This window comes from Schistocerca americana, chromosome 2 (genome assembly GCF_021461395.2).
Source record: "Schistocerca americana isolate TAMUIC-IGC-003095 chromosome 2, iqSchAmer2.1, whole genome shotgun sequence".
Taxonomy (NCBI): Eukaryota; Metazoa; Arthropoda; class Insecta; order Orthoptera; family Acrididae; genus Schistocerca; species Schistocerca americana.
In genome coordinates this window covers 295,406,366-295,429,835 of record NC_060120.1, presented here as the reverse complement: position 1 = coordinate 295,429,835, position 23,470 = coordinate 295,406,366, and the positions used below count along the sequence as shown (strand labels likewise).

The following is a 23,470-nucleotide window of genomic DNA, read 5'->3' as shown; positions in this document are numbered from 1 at the left end:
TGTATGCATTCCCAGTGGTTTAACGATACATACATTCATGAAGAAATTGAGAGACTGGATCCATGTTAGACAAACAAAGGTCAGGAGAACACAGTGTTTTAATTGAAAGTACATTAGATGAGGTAGGAGAGGCCTCAGAAAGAAGTTTGAGAAAATCATTACATTGTTTAGCACTTCAGACTGGTGTGTCAGTAGCATCTACTCACAGAGCTGTGCACGAACTCAACATTGGAACCATGTGAAATAACAGTAATGCATCAGCTGGCTAACTCAGATACTGTTTCTTGTCATCATTATTGCTACTGTCTGTTACAGTCAGTACATGATGAGAAGGTCAATCCTGAAATGCTCTTTTTTCTGAGGAAGTGTGGTGATATTTGTCAAGGTACATAGATTAATGGAACAATCAGTGTTGGAGCTCTGAAAATCCTCATCAGTTACAGCAATGGCCTCTGCATGATGTGAAAACAGGAGCATGGTGTGAAGTTAGTTCAAGATGAATTATTTTTCTTTTTCCATAGAACAGTAACTTCTGAAAGGTATATGAACAATAGACTGCACCCATTTTTTAGAGTACTAACACCTAACGAAGAGATGAATGGTTATTTCATGCAAGGGAATGCAAGACCACACACTGCAAGTGCTCTATCACATTAATACATAGTGTTTTGGTGATAAAAGAGTTAGGGTTGCCAACCTTTTTACTGGGAAAGTAAGAGATTGAGAAGGAATCCTGCAAAACAATCATTTCAAATAAGATTCTTCTTACAAACAACTGCAGGAATACATTTATAACGTGCATGAATGTTTTATTTTACAATGTTGCTTGTATTTATTAACTACTTAGAGTTCTGCTTTTATAAGCTAGGAGGTTCATTTGTTGCGCAGTTCAATCTATATATGGTTCATCAGGGAAAGAATATTTTTTGTCTTAGCATTTGAACTAGGAGTAATTCTTAATAAAAACCAAACTAATTTTAGCAAATTTGGAACCTGAACATTTTTGGCTCGCACGATACAGAAAACATAAAGCCAGCTTCTGTTTCCATTCCCTCCCATGAACAAACTTCAATTCAAAATGTATTCTGCATTACAATGTTCATCATACAAACAATCTCCAATTACATTATCTAACCAAAATGAGTCAATTACTTCTTGGAAATGCTTAAATTTTAGCTTGGACCATAGACATAGAGGCATCCAAGATTGTGCTGCCATTGGTAAATGATCACCAAATTGGAAATTCTTGACTAAATATGTTTTCAGTTAGACTTAAAAGTCCTTTGAAAACTTTATTTCCTCCTCTACCTAAATATTTCATTCTTTGCTCAGTTTTACTAATCAGAGTCTTGGCTGCATCAAAAGTTTCCTTTATACTAACATCAGAGTGTTCTAAAAAGCTAGAACATTCTGAAACAACTGCACCAATGTGGGAAAAATGTTGAATAAATGTCTGTGGGTAACCATCTTTCAACGTCATCAAAATCATCTAAAAATAACTTCAGAGCTTTGGGACAACCAACACTACTTCTAATGTGACTTTTAGTGGGTTCCCAATTTGTAACAACTCTGACAACTGCATGTGTTAAAGAAAGCCATCTAGTTGGTAAATGTAGGAAAACATCACTTCATTCTGCACCTAAAAATTCAAAAAAGGACTTTAAACCTTCCGTTCACTTGCAGAAATGGATAAGCTTTAGGAACGGTTTACTTGTTCACCACAGAGGTAGAGATAGTAGGGAAAGCCATGATGTGTCAGGCAAAATAAATTGTTTGAACAACCACTGCAAAAGTTAGAAAAATATGGGATGAATTCAAAATGTTACAGGACATGGGAACTGACCAAAAAAATAGTCAAAATATGGGATTTCCCTGGAAATGCGGGACAGTTGGAACCCTAAGGACAGTTGACTGGCCTCCTCATTCTCTAGATCTAATTCTTTATAACTTTTATTTTTGGGGTATGTTAAGTGATAAGGTACATGCAAACAATCCCTATACACTCAAAGACAGGGTTTGGCTATTCATTTTCCAAATTTCTGCAGTTGACATTGACATTCAATGAGTGTTTGGAAGTGTGTTCAGAAGGCATCAATCTGCTCTTTCCATAGAGGTACATCATTTTGAGCAACTGCTATAAATAAATATCAGCTTAATTTAATCAGATTGCATCACAATTTACATCCAGGTCAGGGGAAGTGCAAGCAGCCATCTTGCGGTACGTGGAGGAAGCCAACAGCTGGTAAATCTGCCGTGTGAGCTGTGGGCTTCCCCCAGGCATCATGTGTGAAACACCCATTATATAAAATATGACTGAGACACAAAAAATATATAAATAAAATAAAAATTCAAACAGAATAAATATGGTAAGTAAGTAAATTATTGAAATGAAAGATAATAAATGTAAGAAACTAAATAGCTGTAAAAACTTCACTATGATATCTGCGGGTCATTTAGTTGATAAGTGAAGCCACTGGCCCACTAAAATAAAATTCAATCAAATATTCTCTCTGTAACTGAGAAACAAAACTGAGAATTATTGAATACTGTGGAAGAAATATGGTACAACATTTGCAATTTTTCTTTTGTAATTACTACTACTTTCTTTTGTGCTTATACTTCTGCTGAACAGGTTTCAGTGACAATGTATCATTTGAATTTAAAGCACAATCACCTGTGTAAAGCCCTCCAAATGTTGTTCTGACTCCACTTGAATTGTTAACGGCACTTCGAGCTAGGGCTCCAGTTCCTGGGAAGCCCTGGACAAAAGAGTTACCAATATTGGAAATGCCAATGGCAAGTAGTTCTTGTGTGGCATCTGTAGGTTTACCATTAGCTGAAAAATAAAACAGAGTGGTCTAACAATGCTATTATTTAAATTCTTTTAATAGTTTATATTAACACATATGAACAGTAAGTACTATCTTAGACTAGATGTTTAAAATTTCTTGTTTCAAAAATATTTGAGAATTAATAATGACTGAGGATAAAGAAATTTAAAGAAAAGTGTATTGCTAAATGCTTTCAATAATTTTCACCGAATCACATCAGAAAACAAGTAACAACAGCTTCCTCAAATTTCTGAATATGAAACAAATGCAGGTAGTAATATTCATTGTTGTATAAAGAAAATGTGAGTTGACACAGTGATTGGAGCCAGAATTTTCATTTGGGAGGAGTGGGGTTCTAGTTCCCAACTGGACATCCAGATTTAGGTCTTTTGCATCTTCCTGAATCAAGGCAGAACAAATATGTAGTCATAAGCAGGAATGAACTAATTGCATTAAGTCTGAACTGAAAAACAAACACAATGAACAAGTACATAATTGTAATGAAGAACCAGAAAACTACAGTGCATTTGAATTGAACTTAAGGCTCAGTAGGCTCAAGCAAAGAGATATTCTTGAAACTACACAAAGATTAGTTATACAATTAACACATGAAAAGGGTTATTCTATTTGCTTCCCTACAACTGATTAGATGGATTGTATTATCATTTGTATAGAAAACTTGTGCACTGATATGAATGAGGTTGCTAATTTCCTGAGATAGGCCTGTGGGTGGCATTCAGGAGATACCAACATTAAGAAAATGTATAAAGACCTTGTTAGGGCTCATGGGAGAGTGTACTTTGACCTAGAACAAACAAATGTGAAGTGCTACATGTATACAATGCAGCCATGAAGTTCTTGCAACTCAATGCTATGGGGAGTAGAACTGTAAATGTGGAACTCCCCAGGCTGACCCAAGACTTTAATGTTGATGTCATGTGTGTTCAAGAACCATACAGCAGAAATGGAAAATTAGTATGTTTCCCACCTCCCCAAACAACTCAGATAACAGGAGATAGATAGGCTATGGTGGCTGTATTGATAATGGACACCAGGTGCCAGACTACAAATATCACACAGTTGTGCAACAGGAATGTTGTAACAGTAGGGGTTACCAAGGGCACAGACATATGGGTACTGGCATCATTATATACCCAGTACTCCTATATAATTCAACCATATACAGTCATGGTTCCACAGATAACAGTTTACTCAAGAGGGAAGATGATCGTTGCAGCTGACTTCAGTGCCAGAACCACCTTGTGGCATTGCAATCAGACTGATGACCGAGGTCAGATCATCAAGGACATCCTAAGATCGAATAACCAGTACATGGTGTGTGTATCTGAATTTAATGATAGGTAGTCACAATACAGTTATCATTGGCATGAAGACTATAGCTCATCATACACCACCATCAAACAACAGCAGGGCAAATTGAGTGGGGATTCAAAATTATGTAAGAGATAAACTAATGGGAAACATAAATGAAAGTGTAGACCTAAGGGCATATAACTTCAGCAATTATTACAAACTGTCCAACAAAAATACATACCAACTTTCAATAACCAGTGTAAGACAGATGTTCCCTGGAGCCCCAAGATATCTAGACTAAGACAGGATATGAGATGCAAGAAAAGACTCTACCAGAAGGCAGTTACCACTTAGGATAGATAGATTTTGCTACAAGAATACAGGGACACAAAAACAACATTCAAAACTGTACTAATCATGACTAGAGAAGAATACTGGAAATGCTATGTCACAACACATCTACCACAGAACACATGGGGAATACTATACAAACTTATAACTGAGAAAATTAAGTCCAGTCTGGTCCTGGCTACCCTAAGACAGGATAACAGAACTATGAAATGGGGTTGGAGACAAACAGCACAATATCTGCTCTATAAACTCCTCCCCGATGACGATCCTTGAACAGATACACAAGCACACACATGCCTTCAGGAGGCAGAGTTTGGGTATTACACTAAAGAAACTGTGACCTACCTGTTTGTGCAAGTAGAGGTCTTCTCTGATTAATCAGGCTTTCAAAATTGTAGAACACAAATTACAGAAGTATGCAGTTGTGCTTCTTATTGATATTACTGGTTTGGTGGCCAGAAATATTTGCTCTAGAATGAGATTTTCACTCTGCAGTGGAGTGTGCACTGATATGAAACTTCCTGGCAAATTAAAACTGTGTGCCGGGCCGAGACTCAAACTCGGGACCTTTTGCCTTTCGCAAGCAAGTACTCTACCAACTGAGCTACCCAAGCACAACTCACGCCCTGTCATCAGAGCTTTACTTCTGCCAGTACCTCGTCTCTTACCTCCCAAACTTTACAGCATCTCTCCTGTGAACGTTGCAGAACTAGCACTCCTGAAAGAAAGGATATTGCGGAGACATGGCTTAGCCACAGCCTGGGGGATGTTTCCAGAATGAGATTTTCATTCTGCAGCAGAGTGTGTGCTGATATGAAACTTCCTGGCAGATTAAAACTGTGTGCCGGGCCGAGACTCAAACTCGGGACCTTTTGCCTTTCGCAAGCAAGTGCTCTACCAACTGAGCTACCCAAGCACGACTCACGCCCTGTCATCAGAGCTTTACTTCTGCCAGTACCTCGTCTCCTACCTTCCAAACTTTACAGAAGCTCTCCTGCAAACCTTGCAGAACTAGCACTCCTGAAAGAAAGGATATTGCGGAGACATGGCTTAGCCACAGCCTGGGGGATGTTCCCAGAGTGAGATTTTAACTCTGCAGCGGAGTGTGTGCTGATATGAAACTTCCTGGCAGCTTACAACTGTATCCTGGGCCGAGATCAAACTCGGGACCTTTGCCTTGCACGAGCAAGTGCTCTACCAACTGAGCTACCCAAGCACGACTCATGCCCCGTCCGCACAGCTTTACTTCTGCCAGTAAACTTCTGTAAAGTTTGGAAGGTAGGAGACGAGGTACTGGCAGAAGTAAAGCTGTGAGGATGGGGCGTGAGTTGTGCTTGGGTAGCTCAGTTGGTAGAGCACTTTCCCACAAAAGGCAAAGATCCTGAGTTTGAATCTCGGCCCGGCACACAGTTTTAATCTGCCAGGAAGTTTCAATATTTTCTCTATTTCGAGAACTGCAAGTACCTGTGTCCCTGTACAACAATCTTTGAGACTATTGTAGGAACAGAGCAGTTGAGTGGCAAGAAGGCAACCACAAGGTTCTAAAAAGGATTGCCAAATAATGTCCAATCCATGGACTCATCTTCTGGGTTATCACAATTGAACCACTCTTGAATTTAATTGAGGGAGGTGGGATTGAGGGAATGTGGAATAGTTGTAGGTAAACAACTAGAATTCTCTCAGATACAGATTTATTCACACTTAGCTTCTACACAGATACAAGTCTGGAGGCTAACTGCCATTAGCGTCCAACATCCTGCCCAAAGCCCTCTCCTCAAAGATAGCACACTTACGCACAGAACAAATATCGATATTTATGGCGCTCTACGCCACATAGCCCCCCTGCACAGTATGGAGTACGTCCCTGTGAATGGGGGGGGGGGGGGGGGTCAGAAGTAAGGAAGGTAACGCACAGTTCTTCTGCGACAGGTGGAAGCGGTCGACTGGTAGGAGACCGGGAGGGATGAAACCCGGTACGTCGACGGTGAAGTCAGCAAGCGACGCCGGCCGCTGAAGACGACGTCCCGTCCTGGAGTGGAGGTATAGCACTTCGTCAGCCGGCAGGCGGAGAATCACCTTGCCAGAAGGCCTAACAAAGGCATGCAAATTGCCACACGCAGCACTTCTGCTCAATTTAAAGCGGCGCACCACATGAGATTCTGCACTTCCTCCCTCAATATTGTCAAACGCGAGTACCACACACACCGTATCGCCATCTACGACAACAGATAATTTATGTATTTCATCAGGGTGCACATGTGTTGTGAGTTCTTGGATGGCACCTGTACGAGCAATGGTAGGGAGGCAGGGAGGTGTGAGAAAGCCATGCCAGGGGGAAGCATCTGCTAAGAGGGGGGTGGCAGGTGCACTGGACTGTGCAGGAGACAACCTCGGGTGATCAGCTGACAGACGAGGGAGCGTGACCGAAGGCAACAAGGAGCCAGCGTGGATTGAACGGCGTGACAAAGAGCTGTCACATGAAGATGGTAACACAATGGTAGAATCCGAGTGGTTGGCAGTTCGACTGCGAGGGCTGTGAGGAGTGAAGCCCCGAAAAGATTGGCCACTTGAATTAGATGAATGCGGAGAAGGAGCAGTGCTCGGCAGAGAAGCACGCTGTGGAGAATCAATACCCAAATGCATGGTGTGGGAAGATGGATGGCCGCTCGAAGCAGGAGTGGGAGAAATAGGGGCAGAATCAGGGAGGTTCACCTGAGGCTCAATGAAAGCTGGTTTCACTCGGTTGAGTGAGACCGTGGTTACAGAGTCTTTTATGAGGAGATCCGTGTTATTCTCAGCGCATTTGACGACCTTGTAAGGACCTGTGTAGGGCGACTGACGTGGGGCTTTGACTGAGTCTTCTCTGAGAAACACGTACTCACAAGAGTCTAGCGTGCGCGGTATGTACACGCGCGGAGGTGTATGAGAATCCGGAGGTGGCGGCTGAATTTTGCTGCAGTGCAAGCGCACCCGCTCGAGAAGTGAAGGGAGTTCAGAGGGCCGTGGAGGTGGGGTCGGAGTGACTAATTCTCCAGGCAAAACCAGAGGTTGGCCATACACAAACTCGGCTACGGAACCCTTGAGGTCTTCCTTGAAAGTCACACGAAGGCCAAGAAGCATGAAGGGCAGTGCCTCTGTCCATAGTGAGTCATGGCAACGCAGGGAAGACTTTAACGTGCGATGCCATCGCTCGACAAGCCCATTGCTTTGGGGGTGGTATGCAGAAGTATGAATTTTGACAATACCACACATTTTACATAAGTCAGAGAAAACTGAAGACTCGAATTGTCGCCCCTGGTCAGTGGTGAGGTGAACAGGTGAGCCAAATCTAGAGATCCACAAATCTAAGAATGCATGACTTACTGTCTCAGAGGTAATGTTTAGAATAGGCACAACCTCAGCCCACTGAGTCATCCTGTCAATAGCTGTAAACAAGTAACGGAAACCCTCAGAGGGGGGCAAAGGGCCTACGAGGTCGACATGAACCTGGTGAAACCGGCCTGGCGGTTGGGCAAAACAGCCAAGGGGTGGAGAAGTGTGCCTGGAAACTTTGTTCTGTTGACACACCACGCATGCCCTTGCCCAAGACTAACAGTCACGGCGCATGTCTCTCCAGACAAACCGTTCAGCTACCAGACGGGTGGGAGCATTGACACCGGGGTCTGCTAATGTGTGTAGTTTGTCAAAGACCTGGCTTTGAAGGGGCTTAGGAATGAATGGCCGCAACGTACCAGTCGATTCATTACACCACACTAAGTCAGATATGCCAAGGAAAGTAGAGCGTACCGGTTGGAGAGAGGAGCTGTGGTCTGAAATTAACTGCACGGTATCGGGGTCTGCCGATTGCAACCGAGGTAGGTCCATTAAGTCAATTAAGGTTGTGACAACACCAACAAGTGAGAGAAAATCAGCGACCACATTGTCCGCTCCTCGGATGTAGCGAATGTCATTTGTAAATTGCAAGATGTAATCGATGTGACGAAAGCGTCGTGGGGGCAGATCAGCCGCAGGATTTTTTATGGCAGGAACCAACGGCTTGTGATCAGTGAGCACATAGAAATCTCGTCCCTCAACATCAGTTCTGAAGTGTCTTATGGCCTCGTAAACTGCAAGTAATTCTCTGTTGAATGCTGAGTATTTCTTCTGCACGTTGTTTAGCTTTTTTGAGAAAAACTGCAGGAGGGTCATAACATCGTTGTATGTCTGACTCAGTACTGCGCCGATAGCATTGTCACTAGCGTCAGTAGTGATAAACATTGTGGCGTCCACCTGTGGGTGAGCAACAGTGACAGCAGAGGCCAACAGCTGTTTGAGTTCATTAAATGCCTTGTCCATGTCTGGTGTCCATGGCACCTGGCGGGTGCCAGAAGTTTGTGGGTCAGCAAGAGCATCTGTGAGAGGAGCCTGCACCGCAGAAGTGGCTGGCAAATGTTTCCGGTAATAATTAACTGTTCCGATGAACCTGCATAATTCCCTATAGGTCTGAGGGCGTAGCATCTCGAGAACAGGCTTGATCTTGTCCTGTGGTGGTGTCAGACCGTCCGATGACACAACAGAACTTAGGAATGTGACAGATTACTGGTGCAATTGAGTCTTTTTATTGTTCAGTTCAATACCAGCAGCTGCTAAAATATCTGTCACGACTTGAACACACTCCTCACTCTGTTCCAAAGTAGAAGCAAAAACCAATATGTCATCCATGTATACGAAACAAAAGTCTAGATGGGATAAAGTTTGATTGATGAAACGCTGCCACGTTTGGGGGGCGTTTTTCAACCCAAATGGCATAAATTTGTATTGGAACAGCCCGAAGGGAGCGGTTATGGCAGTCTTTTCAATATCCTCCAGAGCCATAGGAATCTGATGAAATGTGTGCTTACAGTCCAAAACAGAGAAGTACTTTGCACCTGCGAGTGCATGATTGAAGTCTGCGATGTGTGGGACCAGATATTTATCAATGATGGCGCGGGCATTTAAACGCCTATAGTCTCCTACCATATGCCAACTACTGTCTTTCTTTTGGTCAAACAGGATAGGACTAGCCCAGCAACCGGAAGAATGTTCAATTATTCCCTTTTGTAACAGATCGTCCAATTGTTCTTTTCCAATTTTCATAAATTCTGGCTTGAGGCGGCATGGGCGTTGCGATATGGGCGGCCCATCGGTTAGACGTAACCGATGAACTGTGCCATTAGTGACTACTGCAATACATGGCGTGGCACGACAGTCAGATGTCCGTGAAGTGGAGCAGGCAGTGGCGGACGGGCCAAGCTGTGGCGCTGAGGGCATGGAAGTACAGGTGTGCCACCCGCTCGTAGGCTGCATAAAGGCCGCACACGCATTAACATGGGCAAGGTTGGTACACTGGTTCTTGGTAGCGGGCCGTGCCGCTACGAGCGCTGTAGGCACGAGTGGGCGTGACCGAACAGCAGATGGCCGTAGTTCATTGCCACGAGCTTGGCAAGTTAATTGTCCATTCGGAATGCAAGGAGCATGAGCACTCGAGCATACCCTATCATTACAAAAGGGGGTGCTGACATAGTTTACAGAGTTCGCAACATTGTCGTTAACGTGTGCGGACATGGGAACACCAGATTGGCATGGACTGACCTTGTCTGTAGCTGATGAGCTGTCTGCTTGTAGTGCCGCGTAGCATTGTTGTGTGGAGGCCAACTCGTGGTGTATGTCACGGAGATGCAGCAGCATTTCCGTACGTTCCATCCGCAACTTAGAAGACTTGGCGCACTCCACTAGCCACTTGTTTGTCCAAGATTGCAGCTCCAAGGATAGGTTTACACACTTCTTAGCACAGCACACATGTTTGGTGTTAGCCGAACTGTCACTCAGCGAAGCGAAAGGAATATGTTTGTTAAGGGGGTGGGGGGTAAAACACAGTATTTTGCACAAAATCTAGTGACAACTGATAGTGCTTGAGGAAATCAATTCCGAGAATAGGTTCTTCAATTGTTGACACTCCAGCTTGCACTCGGGCGAAAGTTTCACTGTATACAAAGTGGAACCCGAACACTGTAGGGTAGACAAGTTCACTGCACGAAGTACTGTTTTGTGTGGTTGCACTCTATTGGTTGCTAGGCGAACCGGCAGCAAAGAGACGTCTGTGCCAGTGTCTACCAGTAAACATACACCTGATCATAAATCGCGAACATAGACTCGACCACACTTACTGTTATTGTCCAAAACAGAATGCAACATGGGATGGTGCCCATTGTTTACATCACAGGAGGTGGCATCGTAGCCTACCTGCAGTTGGAGTTTGGATAAGAACACGGTGACTGGCATTTGCGAGCTTGCTCCCCGAATCTCGCGTGGAAGGAACAGTAAGGTTGGGCGGGCCTGTGGTCCTGTGGTTAGTTGCTAGGTGACGGAGTATGTGCCCCAGAGTCTTCCACAGAGGCTGATGCACTGTCGTTGCAGGGAGTTGAAGGTGCAGGCAGGCCGGCTAGTTTAACAAACTTGTTATTAGCAGCACCAGACAAGGGCGTGGCGTCAGAAAGCGTCTTAGTGTAGTCACGTCCAGAATGCAGTGCACGGAGCTCACATTGCCTGGCGGAGTATGCTCTGTCGGCGGCGCGTAAACGTTCATTTACTGGCCTATCTTCATACGCAGAGATTGCAGTCTGGACAGGCAAAGGCAGCTTTTCAGTCCAGATTTCTGCGAGCGTGTCATCAGGCATAACTTGCTCATCGACGAGAAGACGGATGCACCGCCACAACTGGGACGGAGACCTGTCGCCGAGATGCTGTTCGTAGATGAGCTGTCGCACATTTTCTCTCCTGGTTTTAGAGACGCGCTCCAGTATCGTCTGTTTCGTCACAGCATACTTCCCTGCTAGGGGGGGTGCTTTGACCAGATCGTAAATTAAATTGACGCTGTCGTGAAGATGGTTCATGAGGCAGGCGAAGCGTGCGTCGTCATCCAAAGCACAGACATTGAATGTTTGCTCAACCAGGTTAAACCAGAACTCCGGGTGAGTGGGTTTGAAGTCTGGTAATTTCGGCAGATTCAGCACTGCAGTCACTGTGGAGGTGCGCCTATTAATTTGGACGGAAGTAGAGCATGCAGGAGATTGCGAATCCGAATTATTGGCGTCCCGTAATGCGGGAATCGCGAAATTCACTTGACGCCGGGGGGGCGGCTGAGAAGCGATGGACGCTCGAAAGGTGTGAGGATCGTAGTCAAAATGTGCATTCTCATTGACGTGGTAGCTCAGAGAGAAGCCACAAGTGCTTAAGTACGCCAGTGAATGTCCGTTATGCACACAGTATTCACTCGACCGTGAGTGGTGGGGCTGGTTGTAGATGTCGGAGTAATTACTGTCCAGCACAGAATTGTTGACTTGATTAGAAGCAACACAAGGATCACACACACGTCCACTAGGATGCACACTCGGTGTGATATTTGCTGTTTGGCGAGCATTGAACACCTGTTGACTAGCCGGCGCGGAAGGATACACACGTGGCAGGAACTGATTCGAGTTTGAATTTACTACTGGATTTTCCAAAGTAGCAAAACCTTGCTCGACACCACGAACTGTATTGAATTGTGTGTTCGACACAGGAGTAGGAATGTTCCGACCAACACTCTGTGGAGAACACGTGGGAAGGTCCAGGCTAACAAAGCCAGAGTCCACGACCATTGGCGGTTGGAAGAAACTGGCGGCACATGATGAATTCCACTAAATGTTCTGGCTGAAGGATTCCGAAGATTCTTGGGGCATGTCCACTACAATGGCAGGAGTGCTGGAGAGATGTTGCTGGAATCCGGGCGGCGGTGAATGCTGAAAGGCCATTGTCTGGAGCTGAACAAAGGCCCTCGCAATCGCAGAGAAACCCGACGCGGTAGGCGCGTAAATAACCTTTGGGCGGTAACTCGGATGCATATTACACAAAAACCGAGTCACCAGTGAGGGAATATGGAATAGTTGTAGGTAAACAACTAGAATTCTCTCAGATACAGATTTATTCACTCTTAGCTTCTACACAGATACAAGTCCGGAGGCTAACTGCCGTTAGCATCTAACATCTTGCCCAAAGCCCTCTCCTCAAAGATAGCACAGAACAAATATCGATATTTATGGTGCTCTATGCCACAGGATCATTCTGTATGCTGATGACCTGTTAGTTGTGATATCAGCCAAAACAAGAGCAGTGTTGGAAAACAAGGCCAGTGGTGTAACCAAAACAAATTATCCATAGCAGCACGAAAACAGTGTTCATACTGCTTAAAGGTTCACTACAAAGACACCTGGCAATTAAAATAAACAACACAAACATAAAATGTGAAGCAGTAACTAAATATCTTGTGGTACTTATTGAAAAATGACATTGCTTTAACAAACACAAATGACTAATCACAAACAAAGCCAAAAGTCTACTTTACAAATTAGCGACATTAAATTTGACAATATACAGGCTACCACTCACACACATAAGTATGTACCACTGTGCATTTTTCGTCAGTAACGAGCTTTGCAGCTAGTACATGGGCACATAGACTCCTTCTCATCATGAACAAGATCACTGTTAGGAGGTGGCAGAGGAGTGCTGCTTAGACTATCTGAGGTGTTCAGCACCACATCAGTTGATTTACTGTATATGGTGCTTGGAATATACCTGATTTACATAACCATCAGATATCAGACTGTAACATACTGGCTAAAGATCAGTAGACTTGAGAGACTGTTGCAGATCACTGGGCAGCACACAGAAGATAGGCGCCAACTAAAAAATTTGCATGTGAACTCTTGGCAAAAAGGGTGCGACAAGACTGATAAGGGCCATCAAGTCTATTCATTTTTCCCCAATATCAGGGAGTGGTTATGGTTGTGCCATGTCAACCCCAGCCATGACATGGTTATTTTGTGACGGGATATTGCCCTTACTCTACACACTTGTAGCGTATGTTGCTTTCATAAAGTAATCATTGCACTTGCAGGAAAATTGGTTCCACAGAACATTTCCTTTTGAAATGCATTAGATACAGGTGCTTATGTAACAACACAGAAGACATAATGGAAACAACTCTATATATACAATGCACTGTGGAACCCAGATACATGGACACAGCTGAATGCAATCACCAACAACATCTCGAAAGCAGAACATGACATATACAAACAGACTTATCAATACAGAAGGTGCAGAAGACAAAGACAGACTGATACAGAGAGCTCAAGTGGCTCCAGTACTGACAATGATATGAGTGACAGTGGCAACACTGACATAACATACACACAAAATATAGGTAACATAAAACACGTAAAACATGCACAACTATTCACATGAACATTAAGCAAAAAATGCAATCTATATCTTGTTATGAATTAATGTAATTAAAAGTAGGAGTAATTAGAATAGTTCACACATACATGTTGTTCTAGAATCAATGTTAAAACCTGTACCCAAAATAAATGAACACATCATTCTAAATGTAATAATATGAATGGAATATAAATTTTATATAAAGTAAGCAAGCAAAAGCAAACACTGTAAATACACAATGGAAACAGATCATGCATATTACACAAGTCTACAAAATTAATGGGTCCACTACTTAAAAAAGTTATAGTTTTATTCTACAAAAATGATTTTGCAAGATTAATAATAGGTTAGTGGTGGCTTGTTATTTCTCCTAAAGCTATTTAGGAACAGTATGTGACTTAATTAGATTACATTGAGGCAGGTTATCATTCCAAAGCCATGTGGAGTTTGTTTACTAACTTACCTAGCTGTAGTAGCTGTTACGTAACCTAACAAACATGAACTCACACAGCACTCTAACAAACAACATCAACATAGATTAGATCTGCATGGACTGAACAATCCAAGTTTTCCCAAAGAGGGACTTTCATGTGGAGAATTACTAAAATGGGTAGCTCCACATATGGACACTGGACTTGAAGTTCAATAACAAATAACCTTCCCCAGATGGTGTTGGTGAAACTACATCTATATCTACTCTTTCCTGCCTTCTGCTTTTCTCTTCTTAAGTTATACCATAAATTTATAATTTCCTACTTCCAAATTCATGTACTTTACTTTTAAAAATAAGTGTAATTGCTGTAAGTAAGTAAAAGATAACAGCAAAGTGAAGACCTCAAAATTCCATGCAGTGCCACCTCCAAGTGGTGCTGATTGGGCAACGGTGCCCATGGCCTCAACTGCATAGCACAATTATTTTAACTGAATCAACTCTGAGTTCTTGGTGAAACATTATAAAGTGTTTTTTTGCCACATTTCACAAATTTTACTACAAAATCTAGGTTTTGGGTTATCAGCCCATTATCATCTTTGGAATCAGTAATGTACATGAAAATGGGCTTATAACTCAAAACCTAGGTTGTGTAGTAACCATAATAAAATTTGTGAAACAAGGCAACAAGCAGTGTTTGTGTAGATAATGCATAGCACAATTTTGCTGCATGCTGGTGGCCATGGTTACTGTCTAAGAGATCTCTATGGAACACTATGGCCTGCATATAGCTATAAAATGGCAGGCCCCAGTAGTCATAATGCAGCTTGAAAAAAAAATCCTGAATCTATAAGGAAAATGCAGGATGGTTGCTTTTAAATGGTCATGGCCAATTTTCTTTGTTCTATATGACTGTATGCTTCATATCCAACGATAAAAGCACAGAACTTTCACAGTTTAAGTCTGTGCCTGGACAATGAGATTAACATTTTCAATAGTTTCCATGAATCAATTGAGGCAAGTGCCAGGATGGTTCCTTTGAAAAGGATGTGGGCAGTCTCCTTCACCATCCTCACCCTACTGGGTCTTATGTGCAATATTTCATAAAGTCATTTTGAAATTACAGTAATAGCTCACACAACAAACCCTGTTAACGTAAAGATATTTAAATGTCAAACACAGAACAGTAGTTATTCCTACAACTCAAGTATATTAAAGTGTTAATTTTTTAATAGAGCTAGAGGAGAGGAGAAAATGTTTTTCTTGGGGTGCTATACCTTCTTTGGTGGGCATTGCAAGCATCAAAGAGCTATTTAACTCATATAACTGAATACCAGTAATCATGTATATAAACTCATGAATGATGATTGTAAAAGACAAATGAGATTACACTCCAAAGTTGTTGGTTGCCTTTCCAAAGAAGAATGTAGGTTGAATAAATGGGAATTAATGAGAAAAAATTATCTTACGGCATAATAGGCAGATATACTTTTGTTATTAATGGAGTGTGATTGATTTACTGGAAAAACACTTTAATAATTTTTTTCAATCTTCAGGTTTTGCTTTATCTTGTTTCTTTTGCATCTTTTCATCTTCTATAAGCTTTTTCTTCAGTTGGTCTCCGTTGCTGTCCATCTTCAGTGCTACTTACAGTCTTAACTCTCCATTTTTTTTAACTTACTGCTCACCTTGTCTCTAACTTCTAACTTATTATATACATATGAACATAATAGAGTGAAACATTCCACGTGGGAAAAATATATCTAAAAACAAAGATGATGTGACTTACCAAATGAAAGTGCTGGCAGATCGATAGACACACAAACAAACACAAACATACATACAAAATTCAAGCTTTCGCAACCAACGGTTGCTTCATCAGTAAAGAGGGAAGGAGAGGGAAAGATGAAAGGATGTGGGTTTTAAGGGAGAGGGTAAGGAGTCATTCCAATCCCGGGAGCGGAAAGACTTATCTTAGGGGGAAAAAAGGACAGGTATACACTCACACACACACACACACACACACACACACACACACACACATATCGATCCGCACATACACAGACACAAGCAGACATTTATATACATATTATATACATATTTACTATTTGGTCAAAATCTTCAGAAACCATCCTGTCATTTGAAAGACACCAGTCATGTAACAAACAGCACACAGAAACTTGTTTTTATGTTATAGTGTTGATTTCTGCTATGACTTTTCCTCAAGTTCTGATTCTTTGGAGGTGATGAGGGGTATTACCATGTTTTGGACAAATAGATATAACACACAGATGACTATTTTATCTTAAATACAACAATAAAAGAATAGATTGCTACTCACCATACAGAGGAAACACTGAGTAGTACACAGGCACAACAAAATGATTGCTCTATTTTAAGTTTTTGGCCAAAAGGCCTTCTTCTAAAGTAGAAAATACAAACACATTCATGCATAAAGAACACACACACACACACACACACACACACACACACACACACACACACACACACACACGACCACTGCCTCTGGCCACTGATGCCAGACTGCCATAGCAGGTCAACCTCAGTGGCCAGAGATAGTTGTCGTGTGTGTGTGAGTTGTGTTTGTGTGAATGTGCGTGCATTTTACACTTTAGAAAAATGCCTTTTGGCCAAAAGCTTAAATGTATAGGAGTCTTTTTGTTGTACCAGACTTCAACTCAGTACATCCTCTATACGGTAAGCAGAAATGTATCCTTCTCATAATACTGTCATTATTGCATCTTGGATTTTCCATTGTTTGATTTTTATTGTATCCTGAAGGCATTACATGATTTTCGGGTTCAGGTTGGGGTTTGAAATGGGTTATCCAACAAGACAGCCTAATTTTTCTCAACCCCTCAAGCAGATGGTTCTTGCATTGTAATGTGTAACATTATTGCATTGATACAGAAAACTGGTACTGAACAAAAATAATGGTCCATTCCCAAACAAAGAAGAAGAGTCTCAGACAATAAAACAACAGCCACCAAATTTCGGTGTTACCACAACAGAATGCAGTAAATGTCTTCCACAATATATCTCACTGATAAACACAGAAATGTCTGACAGCCACTTAAGTCTATGATTTATGTTTGAGCTTAGTGCTTCCCTAACATTTACACCTTACAGTATCATGAACAAGGCATTGGATTCATGTACATTATATACAGTCTCCCTGACAGAACTCTGTATTGATTCATTCTGACAGAAAAACAAAATACAGTGTTGATGCATAGTGTGTGAACTTGGATGCAGAGCCTGCTGTTTGAGAGTAAGCTCAATGGACTGGCTAGAGCTTTCTAACCACATTATACATTACCCATTGATGACATGTCATTGTGGATGATCCTCTTACTCTGACACGCTGCATCTCTCCTGAGAAAGAATACTACCTCAGACTCTTCCTTCTTTTGTTAGATGAAGGAACCTAATGTGCTGCATGTTAGTGATACAGTTGCTTCTGTGTATGTCTGTTGTCACAACTTAAGCAAAAGCTTTTTCTGTCATGATGTAAATAGAAGGCCTTTCAGCAAAGCCAAAGAAAAGGGTGAAATGAAATAATATTGTGTAAAAAACCTGAACTTACAGAATGCCTTGCAGACAGCAATATTTTCCAATAGTGCTACAAGAGGTACAATAAAAATTCCAGATCCAAGGTGTGAACACATGTCACCAAATGAATATGTAACTGTGGAATTTCCTGTTTCTAATGTCACAGTAAATGGCGGTAACTGGAAAGCTGGAAGTCCAGGAGGAATGGGACCTAAAGAAAAAGGATATTCACATATTAGTCAACATCACATACAGGTATTACTAATGCACTAGGATAGAATACTAACTTTTTTATTTCACAAAGTTTCTAAATGATAAATGAATTTAAAAACAAACCTATTAAGTTAAGAGGTGAATCCCCTGAGAGTGATAGCTGATGTCCTATGATGCCACATATAACCACTAGGATAGCATTGCGAGAAGTCCCAGTAAGCCAGATAGCTTTGTTTAGAATCCTGTGGGTGGTCGTCTTCTCTTCATCATCTTTTGGTCCTATTTTAAAATTTGCCAATACCTGTAACAGTCAAATTTGTCTATGAATGATGATTGCTGTAAACCACTAAAAATAAGAATCTAAGAGTTCAAACTACCAACAAGAATTCCCAAAGTTGAAACTGCTTCGATTATTAGAACAGTATTCTTTTTTCAAACAACAACAACTTGAAAGTGAACTGTGTAACATAAACGCTGATAAGAAAAAACACTTATCTCAAGGAATCCTCTTAAAGTACATTGTCATCAGTGATTTAGACTCCGTTTATGAAGAAACTTCGAAGTTCCTTGCGTTTGGTTTTGACCCTACTAGCAACTACAGCAAGCAGTGAACGAAGCATGAGTGCTCTTAAACGAGTGAAGAATTATTCATTATGCCACGACAAGTTGAAAATGCACATCGAGTGAAGAATTATTTAAGGAATTCAATGTCCGAACATCCAGCTGTCATTTTTGAGCATGTTAGCCATAGAAAAGACACTACCTGGAGAGCTATCCGGTGATCAGATCTTTGTAGACCACGTTATAGGCTTATTCGTGGAAAGAAAAGACAGGCGCATTGCACTTGTGTACAAGAAAATATAAGTGCTTCTTCTCCTGCTGCTGGGGTTCTAAAAATTTGTCATCGTTTCTTGAACAAGTTAGTTATTATTATTATTATTATTGTTAGTGGTGGTGGTGGTAGTAGTAGTGATAGTAGTAGTAGTAGTAGTAGCTGTTGTTGTTTTATTTGATGAATTTTGTTTAATTTGTTTAAATTATTGTTTATTGTACTATTTTGTCTCCCTATAATAACTGCAGAGTCTCCCCAACCTTGACAACCATGCTACGCCACTGCATCTTAGTAACTCTACAAAGAATTTTGGGATGATATATCACACTTTTTTATTACTGGGCTTTCTGATGTATGTTTCTATGGAAGTCAATTCTGTGTCTAGTTTCATAGTCATGGTAATCATTGCTCATAGCAAAGAAATGGGGATGGGATTTCAAAAGGCACATATTTTCATAGATATATACTTATGGAAGAGTCATAACTTTCATTTCTTTGAATATTTTCCTAATGGACACCCTAGGTGCAACCTCTTTCATAATTCTTATTGCTCATTTTTTAATAATAAAGAAATGTTGTGCTAGACTTGAAAACCACCAAATAAGACATTACATAGCAGCAGACTATTTCATCAAGAACCAAAACTGAATCAATTAAAATGATAAACATCTGGACTTTGCCAATTGCAGAATCACACTACAGTTCTTGTTGTCAAATCACAAGGTAACAACTCACCCTCATCAATAGCAGCACCACAATGCAGACAAAACCCAAAACACTATCATAGAGTTTTGTGTTATGCATGTTCTTGAAAAGACTTCCCCATACTTCAATGAAAGTACTGCCCTCTGCTGTGATTCCCAACAAATCCTTCATCTGTGATGTTACAATCATGAGAGCAGCTGCTGATGTGAAACCTGATGACACTGGTCCAGATATGAAGTCAATAATGAAACCTGCAAAAACAAGATGAAAGAATGTTTTAATCCACTGCTGATCAATAATTCTGTTTTTGTATCTGGGATGCATGAATATTATATATTTACTATAATATTATATATATTATATTTTGTAGTAAGATATCTTTGTAAACAGTGCATCTCATCTGCCTATGAGTGAATAAAAATGTAATTCTGCATGGCATTGTTCACTGGGATATCCCCTTGGGGTTCAGCCCCTAATTCTGAAAAGCTTTCTTTTCAAGCTAACTGGAAACTTTTCTCAGCAAAATGTATAATGAGTTCAAGCTCTTTCCAGTTGGTAGGAATCAATTTGTTATTAAAGTCTACCCAGTCATCTTGGTCTATGATTGAGGACAGGCACAGAGGAGTATGTTACTGGTAGCATGATCTCCATGTTTTCTAAACTTGTGTTGTGACTGCATGCCAGTTTCAAATCCCCATCTGTTCAGACTAGATCAAACAAGAGCAAGGACATGTTCGTATCTGGCATTAAGTCCCAATAATGAAATTTTATCTGAAATATTTATTTTATTTTTATGTTAACATACTTACTGTTACTAGATGATGAGAAAGGAACATACATTGTAGCCTGGGAGACATACAGAATATTTTTTGGTAGCTCATGTGATTCATGCATGTTTCACATGCACATTTCCAAGCACACGTATAACACAAGAAATAATCTATTACATGAAGTTGCATTACATAAAAAGACTGAGGCTTCAATAAAATGAAAATAAATGAATGAAAACTTAAAAAGTGGTCTACATCACACAAAACCGATCGATGTTACACAAATTCTGTGTAGTCATGTAGTGAGGTTGTTCAGAGAAAATGGTTACTTCATTAGAATGACAACTGGTGAAGGTATAATAGACAGGCAAACACAAACTGGGTCGCTTTTGAATAAAGTTTCAAACTATAGGGGTCTGTTACAGGTTATGAATGCTGATGTTCATGTTCAGTGTAAAATTTTTTGTCTGGCATGCCAAGAGAACCCATTTACAAAATGTGGTGTGCTGCAGAGGTTAAATCTGCCACAGTTCAATGTCAAATGTCTCACCTTTAATCAGTCTCTGCTGAACACAATGGTTGATTTAGAAGTTCCTCCTATGAGACTTCAGTAAACACAGGGTATTTTCAATATTAATAATAGTTCTTGTGTGTGGCCATTTGCAAGGCATTTGCTACCTCAAGTGAGGCCTACAATTTTCTCACTCATTGTGATGCTCTTTGTAAGAGATGCACGTAGTTTTATCTCTGTTGCTAAGGAAGCTTTTTCTAGGACTGGTGGCTGTTACAGTCTCAAATTTGAAGAAGAGGGGACATCACTGGTACATGCAGTTGACAAACACTAATAAACTGAATGTTACATGCTTCTAGGCATTAAATTAAAATTCAATCTATCTCTAAGACATCACTCATTTATACAGACACAAAAAATCAGATATGGTCTTACATCACAACCTGTCACATCCTTCCTATATTATAAGTAGAACATAAAGCAGGAAACATTGCAGGAACACCTGTCACAGATTTTGAATCCAATGTAATGAAACACTGCACTTTTGGACAGTTTAAAATGAAGTTTGCAGCATTACTACTTGTGCGTTTTCAGCTACCTACTGAGAGACCGCAGGGAGAAATTTGATGAAATTCCCATGTCACTGTTGTAGTACAGTTTGTTACAGAAGAATACATGTAATACAACACCTTTAAGCTGAAGATCATTGATTAATGTAACAGAGGTTAGGAGTAATTTTAACCTGAAAAGTATTGTTAAATAGTTGAATTTTGATACCATTAAGGATTTGTAAATTGTTTAGACTTCAATTTTGAATGTGAGTGTTACACTTTTGGAGAGAATGGGGTATGAGACAATCAAAACATTTACAAACTGAGCTTTTTTCATGTAGTTTTTCGCTTAGTGCATCATATATAGATCAAGAGCAGTTTCTTTATTGCAAATGGTATCACCCATTACAAAGAATGTGTGTGCAAGCCATGGTTCAAATTTTCAAAACATTATCTGCTAAACAAACAGATCTGTTTGCAGGGTTGGCACATTAGGAAGCTTTATTCCAAGTGTCTTTCCTGCTCACTATTAAGGTTGTGTTTTTTTGCAGAAAATATAGATGGGTAGCCATTTTTCCCAAAGATGTGCAGGATTCCTTTCCAAGTTGCATGGTGTTAAATGAGGCAGTGGAGCTTATCTGTTCTACACTTTGTTCATCAGTATGAAAGACATAGCATGTTCAGCTGTAAAATGTAACATAACAATCAGATTAATAACAGAAAACTTAAGGTTCAATAACTACAAATTTTGAGCTTTGTAATGTTGGCCACAACTACACAATGTGGAGCTGCAAACAGTACCAGGTCACAACACGTCCTGAGCAATAACAGGTGCAGTTTCATAAAGAATACTAGCCCTGAATTTACAGCAAAATACTTGGAACTTATATGTGATGTAATCCATCAGCTACACCATGTGTGTGATAAATAATTACTCAAGTTATTTCAAGCATGATTGGTTTCACATTTCTTGTCTCATTTATTTATTTATTTATTTATTTAGCATCCGTGTCATCATACAAATGATATTGGACTTGTCATACATAGAAATTAACAATATAGAATATACAAAATGAAATTGTCTGCAATTGGATCTGTCATACACAGAAATTAAAATGTAGAATGTACAAAATGAAATTGTCTATAATAAATGACAGCAAACTTACAGTTTCTTTCCACATAAATGGTATATAGTAATTTGCATCTCAGTAACAATATGTAAGTTGTACTATAAATGGTAAAGTATAATAAAAGCTGAAACAAACAAAGATAGAAAATTTTGGAGGTTAGTTTGTAATGTCATTTGCTTGGTCTTCAAGATATTCGTTTATTGGGTAGCAACATTTATCAATTAAAAATTTTCTAAGTTCCAATTTTAAAGTTGTATTGTTCTTTAAATCTCTCTAGGGTTTATTACACATCTCCTGTTTGAATTGTTTCACCAGCAACACTTCATTGCACTACCCTCATTGAGCTTCTCACAGTGCAAGTTATCATACTTTAATTTGAATGGGGGGGGGGGGGGATATATCATTTGGATGAATCATAAAAATGTTGTTTACTTTTAATTATTTCATTCCCCTTTACATTTTTCATAGTTTGCTTACAATACATGGACATAATATGCATCAAAATAACTGTTGGAGACTTCTGTCCATTACCTAATATATGTTTTCTGAATTTATCTTGCACTTTTAATTCTTACAATGAAATATGCCTTAAATATAGGAAAGTGTTTTTAAATGTGACACAAACATAAACATTAGGCAATGTTACAAGTCAGTCTGTTGCTACAATCTTTATTTGGCATTCACATTCATTGGTTCTGCCTACTCTCAACCAAATTATCACCTTTCAATGTAACTTAGACCTCTAGTGATACTACAAACCAGTCTGTCATTGCAGCCAATTTCAGGGATAAAATATCTCATTTTACCATTCATAGGTACAATATTAAAAAATAGGCAATGTAACTTATATGATGTATTCTACTAAAGAACGTATTTTTTACTTTTCAATCCAATCTCATGTCAGTGTACATTAATTTTAGTTTGCTAGGCAAACCACTAGCCTCTTTTTGATCATCAGGAATAATCACATTCAAAAG

At 40.3% G+C, this 23,470-nt stretch overlaps 1 protein-coding gene across 1 annotated transcript in view; it reads right to left on the bottom strand.

The window, feature by feature from the left end:
• Positions 1 to 23,470, bottom strand: part of LOC124595430 (sodium-independent sulfate anion transporter-like) — a 100,552-nt gene that overhangs the window by 27,279 nt on the left and 49,803 nt on the right. The window contains exons 4-7 of the mRNA XM_047134168.1: positions 19,562 to 19,782; positions 18,118 to 18,295; positions 17,816 to 17,992; positions 2,675 to 2,836 (exon numbers count right to left, since the gene is read on the bottom strand). Of these exons, the coding sequence (XP_046990124.1) occupies positions 2,675 to 2,836; positions 17,816 to 17,992; positions 18,118 to 18,295; positions 19,562 to 19,782 (738 nt within the window). The remainder of the gene's footprint in view (positions 1 to 2,674; positions 2,837 to 17,815; positions 17,993 to 18,117; positions 18,296 to 19,561; positions 19,783 to 23,470) is intronic.